A 24,160-nucleotide genomic window follows, 5' to 3' on the forward strand; every position below is an offset into this window, starting at 1 on the left:
CAAAAAGTTGACATGTAAAAACAATAAAATGAAGATTTAAGGGAAATTTAAAACTTTCTAAACAGTAAATGTGTATATCTACTGTAACAATTTTGTGTTAAAAGTACTTCAGAAGTCACATGTTTGTTATACCATATTTGGTTACACAGGAGGGAGGATCAGAAAGTAACACACAATAATTTTTTCCTCCCCTGGTATTCCAGCTGAATGTTGAAATTTCACAACAATATAGTCTGAAGTTAGCGCTACAGAAGGTATTTTGTTTTCCAGCGCAGTTGAAATTTCACAACAATATAGTCTGAAGTTAGCGCTACAGAAGGTATTTTGCTTTCCAGCGCAGGTGTAACAGGAGAAGCCTGGACTACGAAACAAACATGGTGCACATGTTACTGTCATCAACTTGTGAAGAGCAGTGAATTGTAGTTCGATATTTGTGGGTCAAAGGGCATAAACTGAGTGAAATTCAAGGGGATATGCAAGGTATGTACCATGTGAATTGTACCAAAGCAATGTGGTATGCATTCTACCAAAAGGGCTGTGTGAACTTCGGGAATTCATCATGCTACGGACAGCCAGTAACAGCTGCAACCCTGAAGAAGGTCGAAGCCATTGAGGCAGCAATCTTGAATGACCAGCATGTGCAACTGCGAACCTTATTGGAGTAGTTCAACACTTCCTATGGTGTGGTGTATGATACTGTTCACGACACATTGAAATTTCGTAAAGTTTGTGCTTGCTGGGCGCCTAAAAACCTGACAGACAACCACAAGGGCCAGTGAATGATAATAAGCTTAGATCACTTAATGCATTACATCATAGAAGGGAATGACTTCTGTATAGGAATCATCACTGGTGATGAGCTGCGGGCATACCACTACATGCCAGGGTAAACCAAGCAGGCTGCTGTGGAGTAGAAACATGCTGGTTCCCCAGGTAAAAAAAAAAAAGAATAAAAAAAATTATATATATATATATTAAAAAAACAGAGATGATGTGACTTACCATACAAAAGCACTGGCAGGTCGATAGAAACACAAACAAACACACACAAAATTCTAGCTTTCGCAACCAATGGTTGCTTCGTCAGGAAAGAGGGAAGGAGAGGGAAAGACGAAAGGATGTGGGTTTTAAGGGAGAGGGTAAGGAGTCATTCCAATCCCGGGAGCGGAAAGACTTACCTTAGGGGGAAAAAAGCACAGGTATACACTCGCACACACACACATATCCATCCGCACATACACAGACACAAGCAGACAAGCAGCAAAATGTCTGCTAGGTTGCTTGTGACTGGGTTCCGATCTTCCTTCATGTACATACTAATTAGTTGTAAATATGTATAATAACAATGCCCATATGTACTGAATCATCATGTTATCATTACATGTAATGGCTGAGCTAAATTTGCAAAATTAATCATCTGAGTGCTTATGACTGATATATTCTGTAAATCATCCTTATGGTTAGGTACAGGAAACAATGTTTTGTATTACACCACGTAATAATGTGCAGTGCACTTTTAAAAAAAAGGAAGCTTCTACTAACCTCCTGATCAAAGTAATTACAGCCACGACCTAGATGCAGGCCTTCAAGTTCAAGATCAGGTTCACTTTGTTTTGATTCTGTCATCATTTTAGCATCACAGGGTTTGACGTCAATGGTTGCATCAAACTGAAACATAAAATTAACACACATTTGTTTTGGATGAAAATGGTCCCTTCACAAATTTCAAAGAATTGTTATCTAATGTGATGATTTTATATACCAAAAGTAATGATCACTAACGTTACTTAAAAACATACTCTCCTCTACATCTCAGGACACAATGAAATAAAATTCAGACATGAGAAACATTTTGCATACTACCAGAATGGAAGTTTTTCATCATAATAAACATGCCTTAAATGGAACAAGAAAAATAATAACTCTCATAAAACTTTAACCAATTCTAAACAGTAAGACAATTATCAAACATCAAAAAGCAAATCACACAAATGCAAATCATACAGACATCCCTAATACATGTACTGGTGTAATGCAGATGTACAATCAATTTGCACTTCTCCATCCTGCCTCCCCCCCCCCTTTTTCTAGCAATGCCAGAATAGTAGCAAGGCCAAATATCAAGGGCTAATCTCATGACTACTTGATCCAGTCAGAGTTTTGTTTTTGAGATGTCAACTTTGACTCTGGTTTTCTATGTACATGGTGTATGCAGACTTGGCCTCAGAAGTGGTGAACAATCAGAGTGTGGGGCACAATCATTAAATTTGTTCACAATTGTGACATCACACTTCTAAGGACAAGAACCACTAATAGTGACTATTCATTAACATATTTAGTTCCACAAAATAACATATAAATAAAAGATAAGGTCTTGGGAAACAGACAATATCAGTTACCATTAGCGAACAATAACCGGGTGTGTATGAAAATGTAGGGCAGGGAGTAACAGCTAACTTCAATTAAAACCAAATTCTCTACCAAATAATGTCAAGAAGATATGGATAAGGGAAAAGGGGGGAGTTGGAGTGCGAGGGGAGGAAAAGAAAGAGGAGGAGGAGGAGGAGGGGGAGGGGGAGGGAGAGAGAGAGAGAGAGAGAGAGAGAGAGAGAGAGAGAGTGTGTGTTGAACTGTTGAACTACTTAACAGTGAATGTCTGACAGCTATTATTTTCACAATTCAATCAATTTGGACACTGACAAACAGTTTTCAAGTGAATTTATGAGATTTAGGTAGTAACAGTTGTAGTCAGATGCTCACAAACCACAAGATTGGAAATGCTTGATCTCAGCAAGATGTTGACTCATTATATTCATTTGTGGTCAAAGTAGATTTAATAACTGCAGAACAGAGTACCATTGCAGAAATAAATTATTGAGATGACAACAGTACAAAATGTGTCTCCAATGAAAGAACACAATTTAAATGTCTTTGAATGACCAACCAAATTCCAGGTAATGATTTTTTTTTTGGTAGGATGACTAATCCATTATGGTATCAAAATTCTAGCAAGTATGTACCTGCAGGGCATTCATTCAACATCATAACTATATCCATACCCACAACAACTGAAACACATGGCACAGGGGACTTCCTGTACCGTATGTGCTGGATTCTTTCCACTTCATAACTCTGTCCCCCTGTTGTTTGGCCAGGGATAGAGTGGGATTCTTATCAGAATTTAAGTAAAAATCTGTGTGTGTATTTATGAGGTCACTTACTAATTCAGTGTCAACTTCTTCCTTAATAATGCTACCCCAATAGCTGAAAATGCACACCAGAACCTTAGTGGTGTTATACTCCACAAAACGCCCAGTACCAAGGCAATGTTCTGCAATAGCAGATTTGCTCAGCTGCTGGAGGCATGTGTGACACTTATGTTCTATACAATGGTCCTCAGTAATCCTGAATCCTGATGGTCTGACCAATGGAAGACATACCACAACTGCATGGGATATGGCAAGCACCAATCTTACACAAATCAATATCATGCTTTACAGACCCTAAAAGGGCCATAATCCTAGGCAGTGGACAAAAACACATTTCACACTGTGTTTACACATAATATAACCAATCCTGTTAGAAATGCTATGTGCATACACCATACACCGTATAATTTTCATCACTTGCTCTGAAACAAAGCAAGGTCAGGGTGCCTCCACTTGCTATGATTTTACTCCTTAAATACATAATTTCTCTTTTTTATCCATTATATTCATAATACAGATGCTATAATTATATGAAATGAGTAATTTCTTATTCAACCCAAGGCTTATGAAACTTAGTTGTTAACTAAATAAGGTAGATTTCTAACTACAAAGAAATAATTAGTTTACCTAAAAACAATTTATTTGAAAGATTAGTGAGCAATTTTGATCTATACTGAACATGTGAAGCTAAGATTTTAAATGAGCCAATAGTTATGTCTTTTTTTAATAATGTGTCTCAGTCACAAGCCCTAATTTTTCTTTTTCAAGTAAACATTTTAATTTTCCTGAAAAGTCATTAACTAAAAGGTTTGTTTGTAATTAAATTGTCTACCCTCCATAAAATACTTCTGTTATTTTGAACTTTAAGCATATTTAATTCCAAGAAATAATATCATGATTCTGTTGCCATAATTTTTCTTCCCTACAATATGCCTTGGGTTATCAGGATAATGTGGTAATTGAGGAATTAAGAAAATTAGGAAAATTCATAACTTGTGAACTTTACGTGAAGCTTGGAAAATACCCTCAGAAGTATAAATTTTAGTTACAACATAGTTCCTATTGTTTTGTTAATTTTCTCTTTATTCAAGCCACAGTTAAACAGACTCATTATTTTGTACAATGTAATCCTGTATCCTCTAAATTTGTTGTTTCTGTCAATCAATAATTTGTAATTTATTCTTACACACATATGTAAATATGAGTAGTAATCGACAATGCTTCAGTCAGTCTACTCTTAGTGAGCCTCACATAAATGTCTTAGAGTCAAAGCCAGTCAGTAACTGATCATACGCTTGTGAACATCTCTGTGTCAAAACTGACTAATTATTAACACCTATATGCCAGTCAGCACCAGTGTAAATGTCTTTTTGGAAGTTCTTTGAGTGCTTTCTCATTTACCAACCAACTGCTGACATCTGCGCATAAATGTCTTATTAAGTGCCTTCAAGGAAGTGAAAAATTATGCTTCAGCTATTTCATTAATGGTAAACAGTCAGTTAACAACGAAAAATGAACTGTTTTTATGTGAAGAGATTATGTAAGAAACGTAACTTTATGCCCAGTATAAATCAGAAGTAGAGAGTGTACTAAAATTATGTTGTGACTCTCAAAATATTCCACAATATTCTGAAATTACTAACCTGCAATTAATATACTATCTGAATTCTTAAGACAAGCTGATCACTTTAAGATTATGAACAACAACAAAGGTGCAAATGTGGAGCTAAATAATACAGTGTTGTTTCCATCACTTAAAACTTATTGTAAAACCAGACTACAACAAGCAACCAGACATGGAGTAGCAGCAGCAGTGAAACCAATGTGGCAAATCCAGGTTAGTCAAGTTTCAACCTAATAATGTTCGTTCTGTAGTGCAGTGTATGCCTGATCTGTCTTTCACTGTCACCATTCTGGTCTTTTGTGCAGCTGTTATCAGACGGTACTTCACTATAGACAATGGCATCATCTACAAAAAAATTAGAGGTTAAATTTATATTGTGTGCTAGGTCTTAAATACATGACATGAACAGAAAAGAATTCAAGACATTCTCCTGTGGCACACTTGAAGTTACTTCTACACCTGAAAGTGGCCCTAGATCGAAGATAAGATCCTACGTCCGCCCTGCCAAGAAATCCACAAGCCTTTCTCAGATTTTTTGATACCCCCATATGGCTGTACTTTCATTAAGAAGCACTGATATGGTATTGACAAGTAAACCTATCCAAGGGATAAACTTTGATTTTGATCAGCTTTGAATATCTTTTAGTGTAGAGGAAAATCAGATTCTCACATCTTTTTATATGTGCTCACACAGCAGTTAAGGGGATGAAACACCACCTTGACAGAAACTGAATTTAATATTTGTGAATGAATACTGTTGATGCAAGAAAATATAATTTCAAATAAATGTTCTATGGGTTTTAACGCACATTACAATTGTACACCCAGATTTATCAGAAAAGTCATCTTTTTTGAAATGCTGCCCCCCCCCCCCCCAAACCCCTCCCTTTTGTTTTTCCATTTCAACATTTGAGTAATAGCTAAACATATATCACTGTACATGCACCCAATGTGTTACCACTTCAGTGATAATTGTCATGTTGGGTAGTTTAATAAGTCTTTTCCAGACAAAAATATATTCTACATGTATATTATACACATCTTGTTCTATATACATTTTTTCTTTTAATTTTATGGAATGTAAAATATTTTGTGTTGTATTTGTGTTCACTTTTTACATTTGGTTTCTTTTTTTTCCCCCCATTCCCAATCGATTGTATATTATTGTACAATACTGATGAAGCACACAATTGTTTGGGTGAGAAAAATACTGAATGGACTTTGGTTTTGCACACCAAACGTGCTGGACCACTGTAGTTTCATGATGGAGGACCATTTCATCACATATGATTGAATTTGGCATTATCAGTGCTATATGTTTTGCTATCAGTCGTGTCAAAATGGAAGAAAAAGTAGTTGGAAAGGGGAGGATTTCATTTGGCTAGGATTTCTTTAGGTTTTGTATGAGGTCTTTTGATAGCATTCTGCTTTGGTAATTATTGAAGACTTCAGCTTTACACAGCCAATAATGTTTCATTTACCTCTGTCTACCTACATCGCTATACATTCATATTACACCTATTATGCATCAACCACAGTTTCTTTATAAGCAATGCATACCATGTAGGTTGCCTCCCAATGTGAACTGTTCTGTTAGGTAAATATTTATCCAGTGATCAGTCAACTATTCTTCTAAGCTTGAGCTGAAGCTCCTCTAAATGCTCATGCCTTGAGCTAAAACTTAAAGAGTTTTTCTTTGAGATAGAAAAGTATCTACTTTACTCACCATGTAAATCTCTCTACTTGATTTAGTTGCCCTTTGTAGTTTGATAATTGTCACTGTTAGAACAGCATCATGTACACTGATACCAGTTTCAATGAGGACATGTTCAAACAGGTCAGGTTTATTTGTTGCCACTCAATGTGTGTTCCGACCAGTTTTCAGACAGAGCATTTAGTGTTGATTCACAGGATGTCTTACAATGCTAAGCATTTAAATAACCGTACGTATCCCAACTGACTGATATATGATTAAGGTCTCCTCCACTGATGAGTGTGTGACTGGGAGACATACATACTAGCACACTAACGTTTTCTCTCCAGTCTTCAGTTGCAAGTGTGTATATGTGTGTGTGTGTGGGGGGGGGGGGGGGGGGGGGTTGATAGAAAGACACAGTTAAAATTTATGCTCACCCTTTATAGCAAGTCTTGTACAATCGATCTCACAAAGAGCCTTCGGAGACACTATAAGAAGCTACAAATCATCACGAATTCAATAAACAGTAGCCCACCATATCATCTCAAAGAGACAGTTTCACGTCACTTATCAAGCTACTGAAAAAGGATGTAAAATATCCACTGTGGCATAAAATACAGTACGGATAACTTTGAAGCACATATCAACTGCATTTTCCATTGATGTTTGGCAGAACATTACAATAATATTAAAGAGGACGTTATACAAAGTTATATTTATTTAGTCGTGAACTGGCATTCAGCTTCTTAGGCCATTGTCAGCTGGGAAATAATGATAGCCTAAGAAGCCCAAAGCCAGTCCCTGACCAAATACATATAATTTTGCAGACCACTGGGACAGTGTTTTCTATGTCATATTATTTGAACTACATTTTTTAACTTTCTTAATCATTCATAATACTATCCCTCAAGCCCCTCACCCTTGTCCTTTTTTCACACGTGCATGGGCGTACTACACTCTTCAGCATCCTTTCGTAGCAGCTGTCAAAAGAAACTCTTTGGTGCTCTTGTAGAGTGCTGATGGCACTATTAGTCTCCAACTGTTGTAGTTAACTCCTTGTTCCAAAACTGTCTATATTTTTTAGCCTGAAACTACATGTGAACATGTCATTAAAAATCAATTAAGTCTATGTTGTATGTTTCTACCACACCACTGGCTGCCCATTATTTGTCACACATTTAATGGAAGCACCTACTCACTCCAAATTTCACAAAATTTGTTTTACATCCTCATTCACAAGCCCTTTACCCACTGAAAGCCATCTCCTCACACCTCATATTTGACCAGCATTAGTTTACTTCCTCCCCCCCTCCCCCCCATAGTCAGAAACTGACAGTTTTCCACTGGTCATATCACCCTCTGCTTGACAACAAGGTCCTGAATCCATTTATCCTTCAAGTTACCACATGTTGGTTCTGTACTTTATTATCATTTCTGAAAGTTTTAGCACCATCTCTTAATTTTAATTATGCAAAAACCGACTTTTAAAATCTCCTGTTTTGCAAGAATTTATATTGTATAATGTTCTCACTTGTATGCTGCCAGACTGATGTCTTCAAAAAGCTCCCCGATGTAATGGAGTATCAGGGGAATTAATAATCATTTTTTACATGCCGATCACCCCTTCCCACCACCTTTCTGCAATCCTGGCTTCTTTGTTCCGTACTCTGTGTGCCCATAAATGTGCCTTAGCCATCTGAGGCTTTCAGTACACAGTCCGATCCTACCAGAGATACTGGCATCCATGTGGTGTGTCACTGGTTGACTGTCCTGTTTGTCACCACACTGCTTCCCTCCATTTTTTTCAGATTAACATTTTATGGCTTTTGGCCCATTTGATGAGTACTGAAAAATTGACTGGTGTGGTTTCCTTAACACTGAATGTGTATTAACAAAAATCATAAGAGGACAAGAAGCAAAGTATATGGCAAATTTATTCCAAAAAGGGAAGTAGAATTTCAACATTGCTGTAACCAACCTGTAGAGGAGACTTGCAACTCATCTTTTTCAGTATGTGGAGAATGCAATAGAAAAGCTAGAAGAGAAAAGGGATGAAGAACAACACTACATTACTCTCTATAACTGAAACATGGGTATGTAAATATAGTAGGAAAGTTCTGGTATAATGTAATTAATTTAGAACTAAAGGAGACAAGTCAATGAACAGCTGTAGCACCGAATCATTGATAGGTACACACAAAGGAGAAGGAAAACTTGCTAGCTTTCAGAAATAAATTCCTTCTCAAGTTATAGAGTGGACACACACACACACACACACACACACACACACACACACACACACACACACACACACACACATGCAAACGATAGTCTACAAAGGTGGGGCGGGATAGGGGGCTGGACCTGGGGCCCTCAAATATTTTTAATATATTGGAAGATGTGTGGAGATTTGTTAGTAGTCATAAAAAAACATCAAAGTTATTATCCTGTTAAAAACTGTGTAATACCTACTTTAAATCATTTTATTGAGAAAGAAAAACATCTTACAGTATATTTTCCCCTTTCCCTGAGAGCTATGGGGGGAGAGTGTACCGCCCCGCCCTCTCCCCCACCCCCAGCTCCACCTATCTGAAGCAGTTCAGGAAAGTATCCCTTTTCCGGCTTGAGGTCAGATTTTATTTCTAAATGCTAGCAAGTTTTCATTCTCTTTTGTGTGGACCTGTTGATGACTCAATGCTTTTGTTATTCGTAAGTGGTGTCCTTTACCCTTAAATTATTTACTTGAGTATGTAATCTATGTACAGTATCATCTCTGAATATACACATAAAACCTATGTATTGCACTAATTAGTACTACTGCAAGGATTAGAAGGATTAGGTACAGATAATATGTTACTGTTCTGACAATAAAATATCTACTGTAGCATTCTATTACTAGATAACATTCATTATAATGGATAAAGCAGCCTTTTTATTTAATTTCCAAAAACTACTTTGAGCAACTGTATTTAAGATGAATGGTAAAAATAATTATCAATCCACAACAGCTTAGCATTTAATGGCAGTGCTTAAAAATGTACCAAAAGCCTTCAATTTTTTGTGAGTTGACAATTTAACAGTACAATGAAGTAAAAGTAGTAGTTGATCTCCTAGAAGTTTACTTAAAGGTTTACAAAAACTTTAGTCTTTAATTACATTATAATATCAATATCTTATAGCAGACTCAAAAACTCAAAATGATTGGTTCATAGAATAAGTTCATATCTTGAGCACCACATATGAAAAGACTTCTAGCAGGTTGAAAGTAAAATATGAATTTTACAAACAATAAAATTCACTTATAGGTTCTAGGAACAGATTTTAATGGTCGCAATGACAACATTCTGTCACAATTTGTGCATGTTCATTTCACTTCCCCAAGAAATACCAGAAAATTTTAATGATTCAAAAGCAAATACATGATTTAATACACTTTGCCCATAATGGATTACTGGTTAAGGACTGTGAGTGATTAGGTAATAAACAAGCAAGACCATTTTTTTTTTCTTTCAGTCACTCTTTATTTTAAAACCTAGGGTATGCTTCAGTGGTGATGCCACCATCAACCATTACAATCACCATCAGGAAGATTTTGCTTTGCTCACATTATGTATCACGTCTGTAGCACGCATGTTTGATGCTTTCTTTGCACATGGTGATAAAGCAAGAAAGTAACGTGGGTTTCTGCTAAACATCAAGACATCATGTAACTTTCTTGTCTCATCACTGTCTACCAAAAGGACAACATATATCCATGACACAATGTCAATACAACAACACACATTTGGTGATGACAGCACACTACTGAAATGTATAGATGACTGAAGCAAAAATCTATATTATTTATTTATATAATTAATCAGTTACTGTGGCAAAATGGATAGTAATGTTGTTGGTTATGCCAATAAGAAGACTATTTATTTAATGTTTTATTAGCATACATTTGCAGTTTTTGTCTTATTCCTCTTCGTATTATTAAAACTTCACATTAAATGTGAAATTATATTAAACATTTGACAGAAACTCATTCAGAGAAATTATTTACTTTGGAGGAGATGAACAACACCAGAACCCTCATTTCTAAGTAAACTTTGTAATCTATGGCTTGGTCTGTGTATTAGAGGTAAATATTTAGAATAGGTCAATGTATTAACTGAAATGTGGCAACTATGACTTCATCACAGTGACATAACTGTTAGTGGTGATCAGCTGTCAAAATTGACTTACAATCAGAGAAATGAAGTTCAGAAGTAAACAAACATTGAATATCAGGGCATTGCTACTTTTTGTGTGTAATCATGTCCCAATAACTTGCATTTTATTTGTCTGCTACCTATATCCCTGCCCCCCCCCCCCCCTGAAAAAAAGTAAACTAAATTTACATTGCACCTAATGTGGTTGATTGACATCCTGTTTCTATTGAGTTTTTGGCATTACACCTTTTTGGGAAAATACTTTTTGAACAAAATTATATCTATTGACACATTAATATTTTATGTTTCAGGTTACTGTATTAACTACACTGAAAGAAACAGTATTTTGCATTACACTAACACAATACTTTTCAAGCATATACAAACCTGCTTATCTATATCATCCGTGACCTTTGAGCGTATGACACGAGAAAAATCAGGCCAGTCAAGGAATTTTTCTCTGAAAAGTATGGTCTCCATGTGCTGTGTAACCTTTCCAAGCAAGGCCCAACTGGGTCGTTCTGGACCAGATACTGGGGTGCTCACATTTTGCTCTAAGTGTGAGCCAAGAGCAGCACTTATGGTCAAGGGGCAAACATCACATCCTGTATAATCATAACCCTCGGACCACAGCTCCCGTGCCAAATGGATTGCCTCTCGACGAGTATCCAGAGATGCATTCTTTCCATTCCAAATATACATTTCAGAGCCAAAGTCAAAAACTATAATCTGGAAAAAAGGTGTTCACTGATACTGAAGCATTAAGACAATGTCCAATAAAACTAATTAAATGAAAAATTAAAATACGTAAAAGTTGTAATATTTGTGGTAGTATAATTAACAAGCTCTCCTCTTTTTCCCATTTACTTCCATTAACACATGTTGTTTAAGTACTCACTACAAAAATAATATGTAATGGAAGAGTTACCAAACGTAATCATAAATAATCTGACAAGGAAAACAAATTCTTTATTAGTAAACACAAAGGGAACATACTTTTGATGGATCCAGCATCTGAATGCGTGGTATACTACCCCAATATTCTTCCATGGGAACCAGTTCATGCTCTTGCAGCTCATAAACTTTGTTAGTAGCCAGGATACAGTTTTCATAAAGTTCATCTTCATCTGGATGCCCAGCATAAGCTGGAGTACCTTGAGTGACAGAAAGAGAAACTGTTAACAAGAATTTGTGTGTGACATCTAAAGCTGTGTCCTGTACCCTTCAAAAAATTTACTTATTTAATCCTCAAACTATTCAAGTCCTTATTTTACACATCAATAGTATATATTATGAGTAACACCAACATGAAGCCAAAATTACATTTCAAGAACACTGAACAAATGTTATTTCAATGTTGGCTTCAGACAAGAGCTGTAGAGAACAATACAAGCCAGTGTAGTGCCAAAACATTCCAGTGGTACAAAACATCAAGTACTGGTGTTTTAATGGTAAGTCACTCATGAGATGAAGCTATGACTCAATACTTTAATGAAAACATAACAGTAGGGCTCAATAATATTTATGGTGGCACATTATCATACCTTCCCCAATATTTTCTTGAGCCCCAAGCAGTTGCCAAAAACGCTTCTTCTGGGAGGTTGAGCAAGTTATTTTCTCTTTAGTGATAGTGATTACCTGTCCTGAACCTGTATACCCAAGATCTTTCTTCTGCACAATATACTGTGCTATCTCAGCTCCTCTGGATCGCTCAATGACATTTGAGTATAGGCCAACCCAATTAAAAACCTGCAAAAATATCAAAAACTTACACATTTCAAAACTGTTGCATCAATTTCTCAAACACTGTATGTTTATTTATGATTTCCAAAGTACTTTCAGAAGAACTGTATCTTTGTATCTGAATTTAATGTGCCTTTTTAAGCAATAATTCTTTTTTGACTCCAATCACTAACGTGCAGTTTCAGTCAAATGTCGTGTAGCACTCTAATTAAAGAAGAGATTTGTATATTTGTATGAACCACAGGCAACATATGAGTGGCCAAGTAAATGGTCCCGACAGTCAGGATACCAGTTACTTTGGAATGAGGCTGGGCATCTCTGACATATTCGGAGTCGTGGTCACCTTTGTGCTCATACAGCAAAGACTACCAAATCCACCGGTCAGTCCCTCAGCCATTAGGGGTAAAACCCAATGGGACTCAGGACAAGTAAGGCTAGCAACCTGCTTCCCTGGTACTTTAAATATGATGCTGGCAACAATCAGAGCAAAATGCCTTGGACCTTTGGAGGTGACGGAGTCCCACCTCTAACTGACAAACCAGGGACTCCTAAGATACGACTTGGCAAACAACTGGTAATGAGATGGGGAGCTATTAATATCAATGGGGGCTACTCTGTGAAGAAGGTAGAGCTGGCAGAGGCTGCAAGTAAGATGGGGCTGGATGTTTTAGCTGTTAGTGACATTCGGGTAAGGGGTGAGAAAGAAGAGGAAGTGGGAGAATACAAGGTCTACCTGTCAGGAGTCAAAGCAGGAATAGCACAATGGGGTATAGGGCTTTACATCAGGAAAGAAATGGAACCCAGCGTAGTTGCAATAAGGTATGTAAACGAACGACTGATGTGGATAGATTTGACAGTGTCTAGCAAGAAAATTAGGATTGTGTCAGTATATTCGCATTGTGAAGGGACAGATCAAGATAAGGTGGATAGTTTTTATGAGGCACTCAGTGATGTAGTTGTTAGAGTAAAGGACAAGGACAGTGTTCTGCTCATGGGTGATTTTAACGCCAGGATTGGAAATCGAACAGAAGGGTATGAAAAGGTTACGGGTAAATTTGGAGAGGATATGGAGGCCAACAGGAACGGGAAACAACTCTTGGATTTCTGTGCCAGTATGGGCTTAGTAATCACAAACTCCTTTTTTAAACATAAGAACATTCACCGGTATACTTGGGAAGGCAGGGGAACCAGATCTGTCATTGACTATATAATAACAGATCAGGAATTCAGGAAGGCTGTGAGGGACACACGTTTATTCAGGGGATTCTTTGATGACACTGATCATTATTTAATCTGCAGTGAAATTGGGATTGTGAGGCCGAAAGTGCAGGAGGTCAGGTCCATATGTAGGAGGGTAAGAGTGGAGAAACTTCAGGATAAGGAAATCAGGCACAAGTACATAACAGCGATCTCAGAAAGGTACCAGTTAGTTGAATGTAGCCAATTACAGTCATTGGAAAAGGAATGGACAAGGTACAGGGACGCAGTACTAGAAGTGGCTAAAGAATGTCTTGGAACAGTAGTGTGTAAAAGTAGGATGAAGCAAACAGCTTGGTGGAATGACACAGTCAAGGCAGCCTGTAAAAGGAAAAAGAAGGCGTATCAAAAATGCCTACATACTAGAACTCAGGTAGACAGAGAAAGTTATATTGAAGAAAGAAACAAAGCCAAACAGATAATTGCAGCATCCAAGAAGAAATCTTGGGAGAACTTTGGAAACAGGTTGGAGAAAGGGAGGTAAGAAGGAAATGACAAGTATTTTGCACAGGTCAGGAAAACTGCTGGTGAATCCTGTGGATTCCTTGGGCAGATGGAGGGAATATTTTGAAGAGTTGCTCAATGTAGGTGAAAATACGATCAGTAATGTTTCAGATTTCGATGTACAATGGGATAGGAATGATGATGGAAATAGGATCACATTTGAGGAAGTGGAGAAAATGGTCAATAGATTGCAGTGCAATAAAGCAGCTGGGGTGGATGAAATTAAGTCGGAACTCATCAAATACAGTGGAATTTCGGGTCTTAAATGGCTACACAGGATAATTGAAATGGCCTGGGAGTCGGGACAGGTTCCATCAGACTGGACAAAAGCAGTAATCACACCAATCTTTAAACATGGAAACAGAAAAGATTGTAACAACTACAGAGGTATCTCTTTAATCAGCGTTGTGGGTAAAATCTTCTCAGGTATTGTTGAAAGGAAAGTGCGAGTATTAGTTGAGGACCAATTGGATGAAAATCAGTGAGAGTTTAGGCCTCTTAGAGGTTGTCAGGACCAGATCTTTAGTTTACGGCAAATAATGGAGAAGTGTTATGAGTGGAACAGGGAATTGTATACATGCTTTATAGATCTAGAAAAGGCATATGACCGGGTTCTTAGGAGGAAGTTATTGTCTGTTCTACAAGATTATGGAATAGGAGGCAAACTTTTGCAAGCAATTAAAGGTCTTTACATGGATAGTCAGGCAGCAGTTAGAGTTGACGGTAAATTGAGTTCATGGTTCAGAGTAGTTTCAGGGGTAAGACAAGGCTGCAACCTGTCTCCACTGTTGTTCATATTATTTATGGATAATGTGTTGAAAACAACAGACTGGCTGGGTGAGATTAAGATATGTGAACACAAAATAAGCAGTCTTGCATATGCGGATGACTTAGTTGTGATGGCAGATTCGATTGAAAGTTTGCAAAGTAATACCTCAGAGCTAGATCAGAAATGTAAGGACTATGGTATGAAGATTAGCATCTCCAAAACGAAAGTAATGTCAGTGGGAAAGAAATATAAACGGATTGAGTGCCAAATAGGAGGAACAAAGTTAGAACACGTGGATGGTTTCAAGTACTTAGGATACATATTCTCACAGGATGGCAACATAGTGAAAGAACTGGAAGCGAGGTGTAGCAAAGCTAATGCAGCGAGCGCTCAGCAACGATCTACTCTCTTCTGCAAGAAGGAAGTCAGTACCAAGACTAAGTTATCTGTGCACCGTTCAATCTTTCGACCAACTTTGCTGTATGGGAGTGAAAGCTGGGTGGATTCAGGTTACCTTATCAACAAGGTTGAGGTTACGGATATGAAAGTAGCTAGGATGATTGCAGGTACTAGTAGATGGGAACAATGGCAGGAGGGTGTCCACAACGAGGAAATCAAAGAAAAACTGGGAATGAACTCTATAGATGTAGCAGTCAGGGCGAACAGGCTAAGATGGTGGGGTCATGTTACACACATGGGAGAAGCGAGGTTACCCAAGAGACTCATGGGTTCAGCAGTAGAGGGTAGGAGGAGTCGGGGCAGACCAAGGAGAAGGTACCTGGATTTGGTTAAGAATGGTTTTGAAGTAATAGGTTTAACATCAGAAGAGGCACCAATGTTAGTACTGAATAGGGGATCATGGAGGAATTTTATGAGGAGGGCTATGATCCAGACTGAATGCTGAAAGGCATAATCAGTCTTAAATGATGATGATGATGATGATGATGACGATGATTTGTATATCTGTACACTTACTGAGCAAGTAAAGAATTTCTAAAAAATTATACTCTAACTATTTCTTATTTTCTCGAGCTGCTCTCTTTTGGTATCTGATATAGTCATTTAAGCAAGATACTATGCTGGATTTGTGAAACATACATCACATGATGGAAAAAAAACTACAGTTCCCACAAGATTGCAATCACATTTACGTGAACAGAAGTCCACACTATGTTAACAGCAACTTTTTTTTCATAGTTGAGGTAGTTGTGATTTATAGGATGCACAGTGCAAACAAAATACAATATATACTAACAAGAATAGGGAAGAGAGTGTAGCAATAATAAATTAAACAAAAACACTAAAAACTATTTAATTGAGTGTGGGATTTGTAACAGAAAAAATAAGAACAAAAAGAAGTGAAGGTGAATGCAGAAGAGAAATTAGAAAACTACAACCACAGACACACATACCTCAGTTGGTGTGACAAGTACATAATTATCTCCATGGTTAACAGATGCCACAGTAGGTTCCACAAGACGAGATTGTACATGTCTACGTCCTTTCACATGGATCAACATCAGATCCTTGTAGGGAAGCAAAGAACCAACTGAGCTTGATGCTTTCTTCAGAGCAACTGCTGTGAAGTCTTCTTTACTTGCAAGACCTGCTAAAGCCTCCACTGCTAAAGGTGAGCTCTTAGCCACTGAAATTAGAAAAAGGAGAGTTCAGTACAAAAGTTTATCTGTGAGAGGTTCATATAAATATTTACTGAGGTTACCATGTGTAGAGAATTGTTCTCATTTTTATTTCACATTTAACAGAAACTGCACAAAGAGGTACAATATACTCAGATAGGATGTTGTCTAAACATTTGCTACAACAATAAAAACACATTTTACTTACTTTAGTGTAAGTGTAGTTAATATTACAATTAAATGAATTCCAGGAGAAAATAAGAAAAAGGCAACCATTGATCTGTAGTTGAATAATGTCTCATGTGTAGCCTTATGAAACCACACACAAACTTTACTAGTGTTTGTGGTGCTACATTTTTGCTACTTTAACTACACAGCTTCAGAAACATTACCATCGAATACGCATCTGATATACAAACCTGATCTATACAATATCTAAGTACAATCTCACGACAAACCTGCTGTCAATCGTACACCCAATGGCTCATACCCATGTAGACAATCCAGGTGAAACACTATACAACCATCCTCCAAATATTACTGCAGTTCAATACATGCATTTGTATTCTGTAAAACATAGGGCCTCATTTGAGAGCAGCCACATTATATACCAACTCAACTGCAGTTATTGTACAGCACTCTATGTGTGGATGATAACTAAACAGCTGGACCATTTTTTCTATTGTAATATCAGAAGATTGTTTATTTACAGAAGCAAAAGACATTCATGAGCATGTTGTTCTTTTCTAAGATCTTTCTGAAGGTATGGAATGTAGAAGTTGTAATGTCCCCACAGCAAATGCCCTCTACCACACACCAATTAATCATTTTCAATCAAACCATCCACATTCATTCACTTTGAAAAAGTTATCTGATCTGATTTTCTTGTAATATATGCGGCGACAGCTCGGCGACGCCAAAGTATTTTCTAGTGCATTTATTCATTGAAATAACAGAGATGCATATATGGATTCTCCATGGTTGTTAGAGAAGTGGTAACTAGGACAGCTTCTGAAGTATCTGTTGAGGGATTGATGTGTTTCTGAGAGATACATATTCTGCTTTTCTTCTCGCTAAAGCGAGCCAATTAACATTTGTGCTGCTAGCGGTTTGTTTTGAAGAGAAAGAGATTGTAAAAGGAAAATAATTAAGGTGTGGAATCACCGGAGATCTGGACATGTAATGGAGATGGATTTAATACATGATTTCCTCCATAAATAAGGTTTGTGACTTTTTTGTTCTAGAGTGAATGAACGAATGAGTTTTTTCTGAATCATTTGTTGATCACGTTGGCCCTGTAATTAGTGTGGAAGTTTCAGCTGTGTCGAAGAGAGCCTGCAATCACTGTGTCTGTGTTAAATTGTCCAAAAAGGCTTCGTACACATCTAGAATTTGCAATCTTTCGTAAAAGGAACAAATTGTCTAAACGATTGATTCTCCCTACTGACTGCAGTGTTTAACAGTAACAATAAATGTAAAGATCTCTTACAGCAAGCCAGCCGCTGATTACCAAGACGAAGGACTCCACCAAAGATTCTATTTGGCTGATTCTTTTTACCACTATATCACATAATGAAATCTTATATTAAAAACTATGCATAGATAAAGTAGAGAAAGAGAGAGAGAGCGAATGAAAATAGAGATAATACTAAGAATCCTCCATTAGTCTAATTTTTCGCCTGTCTTATCACGGACCAGCCAAGAACTGGGAGGGCCCTACTTTACTGTATAGACTTACGTGTGAAGGTGAAAGGGTCTTAAAGACAACAGATACACGTCTATACAGACAAGACATTACACAGAGAGAGCGGCTAGCTGCGTTGATCATCTATCCTTAGATCGAAGAGACAGCAACATTAAAATGTTAAAAAGTGTAATAAAAAGCTTATTGTTCCACAGTATATTGTTCCTCTTTGGTGTTCACTAAATAAACTTCGACTCATTAATTGGTATTATGTTCCGTTCATATCAAGATTCATTGCACATAATTCACATGAACAACTTCAATATAACAACCATAACAAAAGTCACAAACAAGCACTGGAATAAACTAGATTCCCCCTTTGACCATCCACAATTGATTATGAGCAACTCACGTTTCTCCACGTTGAGCCTTCTTATTTCTTTCTCTGCTATTCCTGTCTTCACCTCAACATATTCTTCCTGCAGATCAGTTCTTGCAGCCAGAACCTTGAGAGGGTTTCGGGAAGTGATGTTGCGCCTTTGTACTTTCACCGACTTCTTCTGCACCAGTCTGTAGAAGATAAAGTTCATTACTGTGCTGTCTGAACTTGTGACTGTTATCCAGCAATTCTATGTTCCTGAATGTTGCTGAATAAAATAATAAATGTACGTCAGAGTGGAAGAGCTTGAATCACTATGATAAAGTAACTGCTAGTTCATCTGTGACATAAACAATTTCATTTAATGATGTCCAACATTTAATTAGAGGAAATGTTAATTGGATGAGAAACTGGGTAAACAAACTATGTGATTTCCAATTTAGAATAACTGGCCTTTTTTAATATTTAATATGGAAATTTTAAGCACACAATGAAAAATGCAGCATGAAACTACTCCGAACATTCTAACCAGCTACACGATACTTACAACTGAGTAGAATCAGCAATGATTTCATTGAGATCCTCATCTCTTATTTCCAGCCTATCACTTTGCAGTTTTTCCGTACTCACACTACGGAAAAACTGCAAGAAAGTCTCATCATCAGCTCGAGGCACTGCAACTGTAGGTCCTGTTGGTTCATCTTCTCTACCTGCCAATGACAAGCCTTAAACAAAAGTTATGGAGGAAATAATTAATAACTTATTACAGAAAATTTCAAATAGTAATCTATATAACTGTTAAAGGACACAACTACATTAATTTCAACTCTACAATTACTAATATTAATTACAAGATTGCTTCCAGTAAACAGAGACCATTAGTCATCCCTGCTCAGGACAACACAGCTCCTGTGTATATGCCACTTGAATCTGAATTTGGTTCAAAAATTTTTACTGCACTGTGAAGTTATATGAGTAGTCACTCCATTCCATCACTGATCAATTGATAAAGCAACTGGTTTTCATGGTTTTATTGGAAATAAAACAGTCACTGTTGCAAAGTTATTTTTATTTAAAAATAATGCATTCTGCTGTGGTTAGGCATCATCAGGTTGCGTAAAACTGTCCAAAGAAGTTCATTGCACCAGCTACCGAAGCTCTATGTCAACCACATACGCATAAAAGTAGATGGATGAAAATCCGGTCATCAGAATAATGAAAAGGAACTGTGAGATCTTTGAACTGGTACAGCATCAAGTAGAGCACAGTGTAGAGCCATGCATATCATATTGGCCTGGATGCCAAATAGCTAGGTGGTCTAACTGGCCAACATCTGAGCCATATCGTATAAATTGTCTCATCCGCACCAATTGTTGGGGCAGCTTCTCATGCCCCAAATTTTTCCTGCCAATACATCTAATTTCCTACCTCATGCTAGCGTATTTTTGCATGTTATTTTTCACACTTATCTATGTAACATGAACTTGTGAACCTCGACCTAATCAGACCCCTCTCCCCATATTACATCATGCACATATAATTCAACACACACACACACACACACACACACGCACGCACACACACACACACACACACACACACACACACACACACACACACACACACACGGGAATGTTGTAATATGGGGAGAGGGGATTGGTGTGTTGTGTGGTTTTTTATATATTTGATTGTGCATATTTTATCTGTTTTTGTATTGTGTGTGTGTGTGTGTGTGTGTGTGTGTGTGTGTGTGTGTGTGTGTGTGTGTACATATTTGTGTGTAATTTTATGTACTTGCATGTATTTTTGCCTGTCTTATTTTTAAGGGTCTTTTTATGTCGTCCGGAACCCTAACAACCACCTAATGCCTTCATTTGGCCATTACCTACATCATTCCCCTTTTCCCTTGCCATAATGGACCCCTGGTCCACCTTCCTGCACCAGTTCAGATAAGTATTCCTTCCCCTGCCTACAACCCAGTCCCACCCTACATATTGTTCCTTAAAAGCTGCCTAAAGCATAGAATCCCTCCAATTCCTTTCACTTGATCCCATCCTTCCTTTCCTAACAACCTTCACCTTTTCCATTTCTGCTAGACGCTCTCCCTCACAAACCTGGTGCTGCAGAAACATATTTCCATGTTACAGGCAACCTAGAACCACCTCTCCTCTCTCCACAAGATACAAGATACTACTACTGTGCAATCGCTACTGTATACATCTAACATTGAGCCCACTGGTCCCCAACACCTGGAAGAGCATTCCAGACACCACCTCCATAAGTTATCCAACCTATTGACATCCTATACTGCTGCCTTTCAGCACCGCTATCTAACCCCTACCCTGCCCACAGCATGGCTCCTCGTCAACTCCTCATAGCACCAGACCCTGCTTAGCTGAGCTTTCTAACTTGCCACATTCCTCAAAACTCCCTACCAGCACTCCACTAAACCCAGAGTTGAAACACTCCCAGAACACTGTTGTTAACCATTCCACCAAAATTCTCTGCCCCACAAGAGTTACAGTCCTACCTAAAGGCCTCACCTTCAGCTCTAGACAAAAACTGAACCATGCTGGACTTTTCAAAGACCTACTCTCCTTTTCCTGATCCCTACAATACAAACACTTCTTTGCCATAAGTCCCTCAAACAAAAGACAACCTAATCTCAACACTGAACCCTGCCTCTCCAAGTTCACACAACCATCCAACTGTGATCAACCCCCTTTTCCACCAAAACATCCCCTAATCACCTTTCAGGAATTCTTTACCCCCAAACTGGCCTCACCATCCTTCCCCTAGTTCCTTCCTAAGAATACCAACCTTTTAGCAGAATAAAGGACAGTCATACACAGAATCAAAATGTACGCTAACCTCAACAAAGTTTCTACCCTTTGTTATGAATTGCAGTGACTATCTGGCAGAAGGCCTCTGCCACTTCTCTGACTGCGCCATCTATAAACTATGCCCGAGTGATCCCATCCCAGAAGTCCACATAATCTCCAATTGCTGCTTAAAGCCTGAGGCACTTCCCAGAACCTCTCCCCTGAATCCATTTCCCTCTTCATCTCTATGATCCTCTGTACACCCAACTTCTACATGCTCCTCAAAATCCACATTCACAAGTACAACAATCCTGAACACCTCATTTTAGCCGATCATTGCACCTCCACTGACAGAATTTTGGCCTTTATTGACCAACACCTCTGACCAATTGCCCAAAATCTAGCCTCCCACATCAAAGATACCAACCACTCCCTTTACTGAATCTCCACCATCCCGATCCCCTCATTTCCTGTATCTCCACTCGTTCTGTTGATGCCACTTCCCTATATACCGATGTTCCACATCCCCATGGTCTTGCCAATGTTCAGCACTACCTCTCCCTATGTCCTTCAGACTTCAAACCCACCACCTTATTCCTCATATTCCTTACTAACTTTAACCTAACACACAACTATTTGCGCTCTGAAGGAACAGTGCACAAGAAAATCTGCGGCACAGCCATGGACCCCGCATGGCACCCTCCTATGACAATCTGTTTACGGTCCACCTAGAGGAAACCTTCCTGACCTCCCAATACTCCATTCCCGTGGTCTGGTTCAGCTTCATTTGTGATACCTTCATGACATGGACTCAGTGCCAAGAAACCGTATCCTCATTCCTTCACAACCTCAACACCATCTCTCCAACCTGCTTCATCTGGTCACCCTTAATCCAGTGTGCCACCTTCCTGCAAACTGACCTCCTCCTCTCTGATGGTTCCAGCCACACCTCTGCCCATACTAAACCCACCAACCACCAACAGTAACCGTTTTCGAAATCTGCCATCCCCAACCCCCCCCCCCCCCCCACACACACACACAGCCTGGATACCTGGGGACGGCATGTCTGCTGTAACAAGAACTCCCTTGCCTAGTATGCTGAGGGTCTCATGAAGGCCTTCACAGGCAGGCAGAATCCCTCAGATGTAGTCTGCCAACTGATTTCTCATGCTTTATCCCCCTCCCCAAATACCCCCCCCTCCCTCCTCACAAACCAGTTATAAAGGAGCACCCCCTTTGACATCCAATACCACCCTGGACTGGAACAACTCACCCCACATCCTTTGTCAGGGCTTTGATTATCTGCCACCATGCCATGAAATGAGTGACAAACTACCGAGGATCCTAAAGTGTTGTTCTGTCACTTACCCAACCTCTGTAACATCCTAGTCCATCCCTACGCCACTCCCAGTACCAGATCAGCCCAATCCACCCACCCAGCACTTTCTATTCCAGTTATGTCAGTGTCTTATCCAACTCCACCAGAGGTGGATCATTTGTGAAAGCCGCCATGTCATATACCAGCTCTGCTGCAATCATTGCACAGATTTTTATACTGGTATGTCAACCAGGCCAAGAGCTAAGTGGACCACAGTGCATAACAGTCTTTTCATTGTGGCTGTCTGCAACTCAATGTGCCATCTTTACAGTGAGTTGCAATCTAAGCTCCTCATAATTGCAAATTAAATTTTTTTGGGCCTTTCTTTTTTGAGCTATTACGTTTTGAAGTTTCCAAAATTGTGCAATTTCTGTCACATTCTGAAGTTTTAAAATGACCATAGCTCAAAAATTATTTGTCTAAAAGACCTAAAATTTGTTCAGTTTTATTCAGTTTCTTATAAGATTTAAAAATATGCACTACTTGACCATATGCACAAAAATGCTGAATTCCCATACCAAAATTTCTTTTAGTACCAAAAATTTAAAAACCAGTGTATGTTAGTCGTAGATCATTTGTTAATATGTATGCTGACGTTCATGATAGTATTTCAGTGGGAACATATTAAAATAAATTTTAGCCTACTGATAAGCACAGTAACCACTCCATAGTTTCAGGCCTTTGGGCTCGATATGAAGTTATTATGGAAACCATACATGTCAAATATTAAGTAAGGCTGTGAAATCATTCCTATTTTTAGTTGGTGACATGAAGGAAAAGGACTGGTGAGGTTCAGGAAATGGAGGAGATACGGAAAAGGTGCCCAGAACCTCATTTAAAAAGATTTACTGCAAGGGATAAAAAGGAAAGGTGATTGTTGGGGACTGTAATGGATGAGCTTTGGAAACCTAAGAGCTTAAAGGTGGTAGATAGGGTGATTACCGAGACATAGATTGCTGCAAAAACATTGCACAAGAGTTAGACAGATGGGGTGGGATGGGGTGGGGGTAATAGGTAGGTCAGAAAACAAAAGAAGAAGGAAACTAAAAAGTGAGTGGAGAAAAAAAAAGAAGTTACTGAAAATAAATGCTATGATCAAAGAAATTAACATAAATTTAGGCCAGGTGGACAATGAGAACCAAGCACATGTTGCAGTGCCAATTCCCCACCAAGGTCACAACCGTAATGTCACAGAACATGTGTTGACAGTATACACCCTCTGTCTATGCCCATCCGTCCTAACTGATAACTTAGTGGTAGTCATA

At 38.3% G+C, this 24,160-nt stretch overlaps 1 protein-coding gene across 1 annotated transcript in view; it reads right to left on the minus strand.

Annotated features, from left to right (window-relative positions):
- The window catches only part of LOC126475002 (supervillin), a 579,202-nt gene that overhangs the window by 57,424 nt on the left and 497,618 nt on the right, over positions 1-24,160 (minus strand). The window contains exons 15-21 of the mRNA XM_050102541.1: positions 19,243-19,420; positions 18,729-18,886; positions 16,408-16,640; positions 12,267-12,471; positions 11,719-11,876; positions 11,110-11,451; positions 1,543-1,668 (exon numbers count right to left, since the gene is read on the minus strand). Coding sequence (XP_049958498.1) covers positions 1,543-1,668; positions 11,110-11,451; positions 11,719-11,876; positions 12,267-12,471; positions 16,408-16,640; positions 18,729-18,886; positions 19,243-19,420 — 1,400 coding nt within the window. The remainder of the gene's footprint in view (positions 1-1,542; positions 1,669-11,109; positions 11,452-11,718; positions 11,877-12,266; positions 12,472-16,407; positions 16,641-18,728; positions 18,887-19,242; positions 19,421-24,160) is intronic.

Source organism: Schistocerca serialis, chromosome 4 (assembly GCF_023864345.2).
Source record: "Schistocerca serialis cubense isolate TAMUIC-IGC-003099 chromosome 4, iqSchSeri2.2, whole genome shotgun sequence".
NCBI lineage: Eukaryota > Metazoa > Arthropoda > Insecta > Orthoptera > Acrididae > Schistocerca > Schistocerca serialis.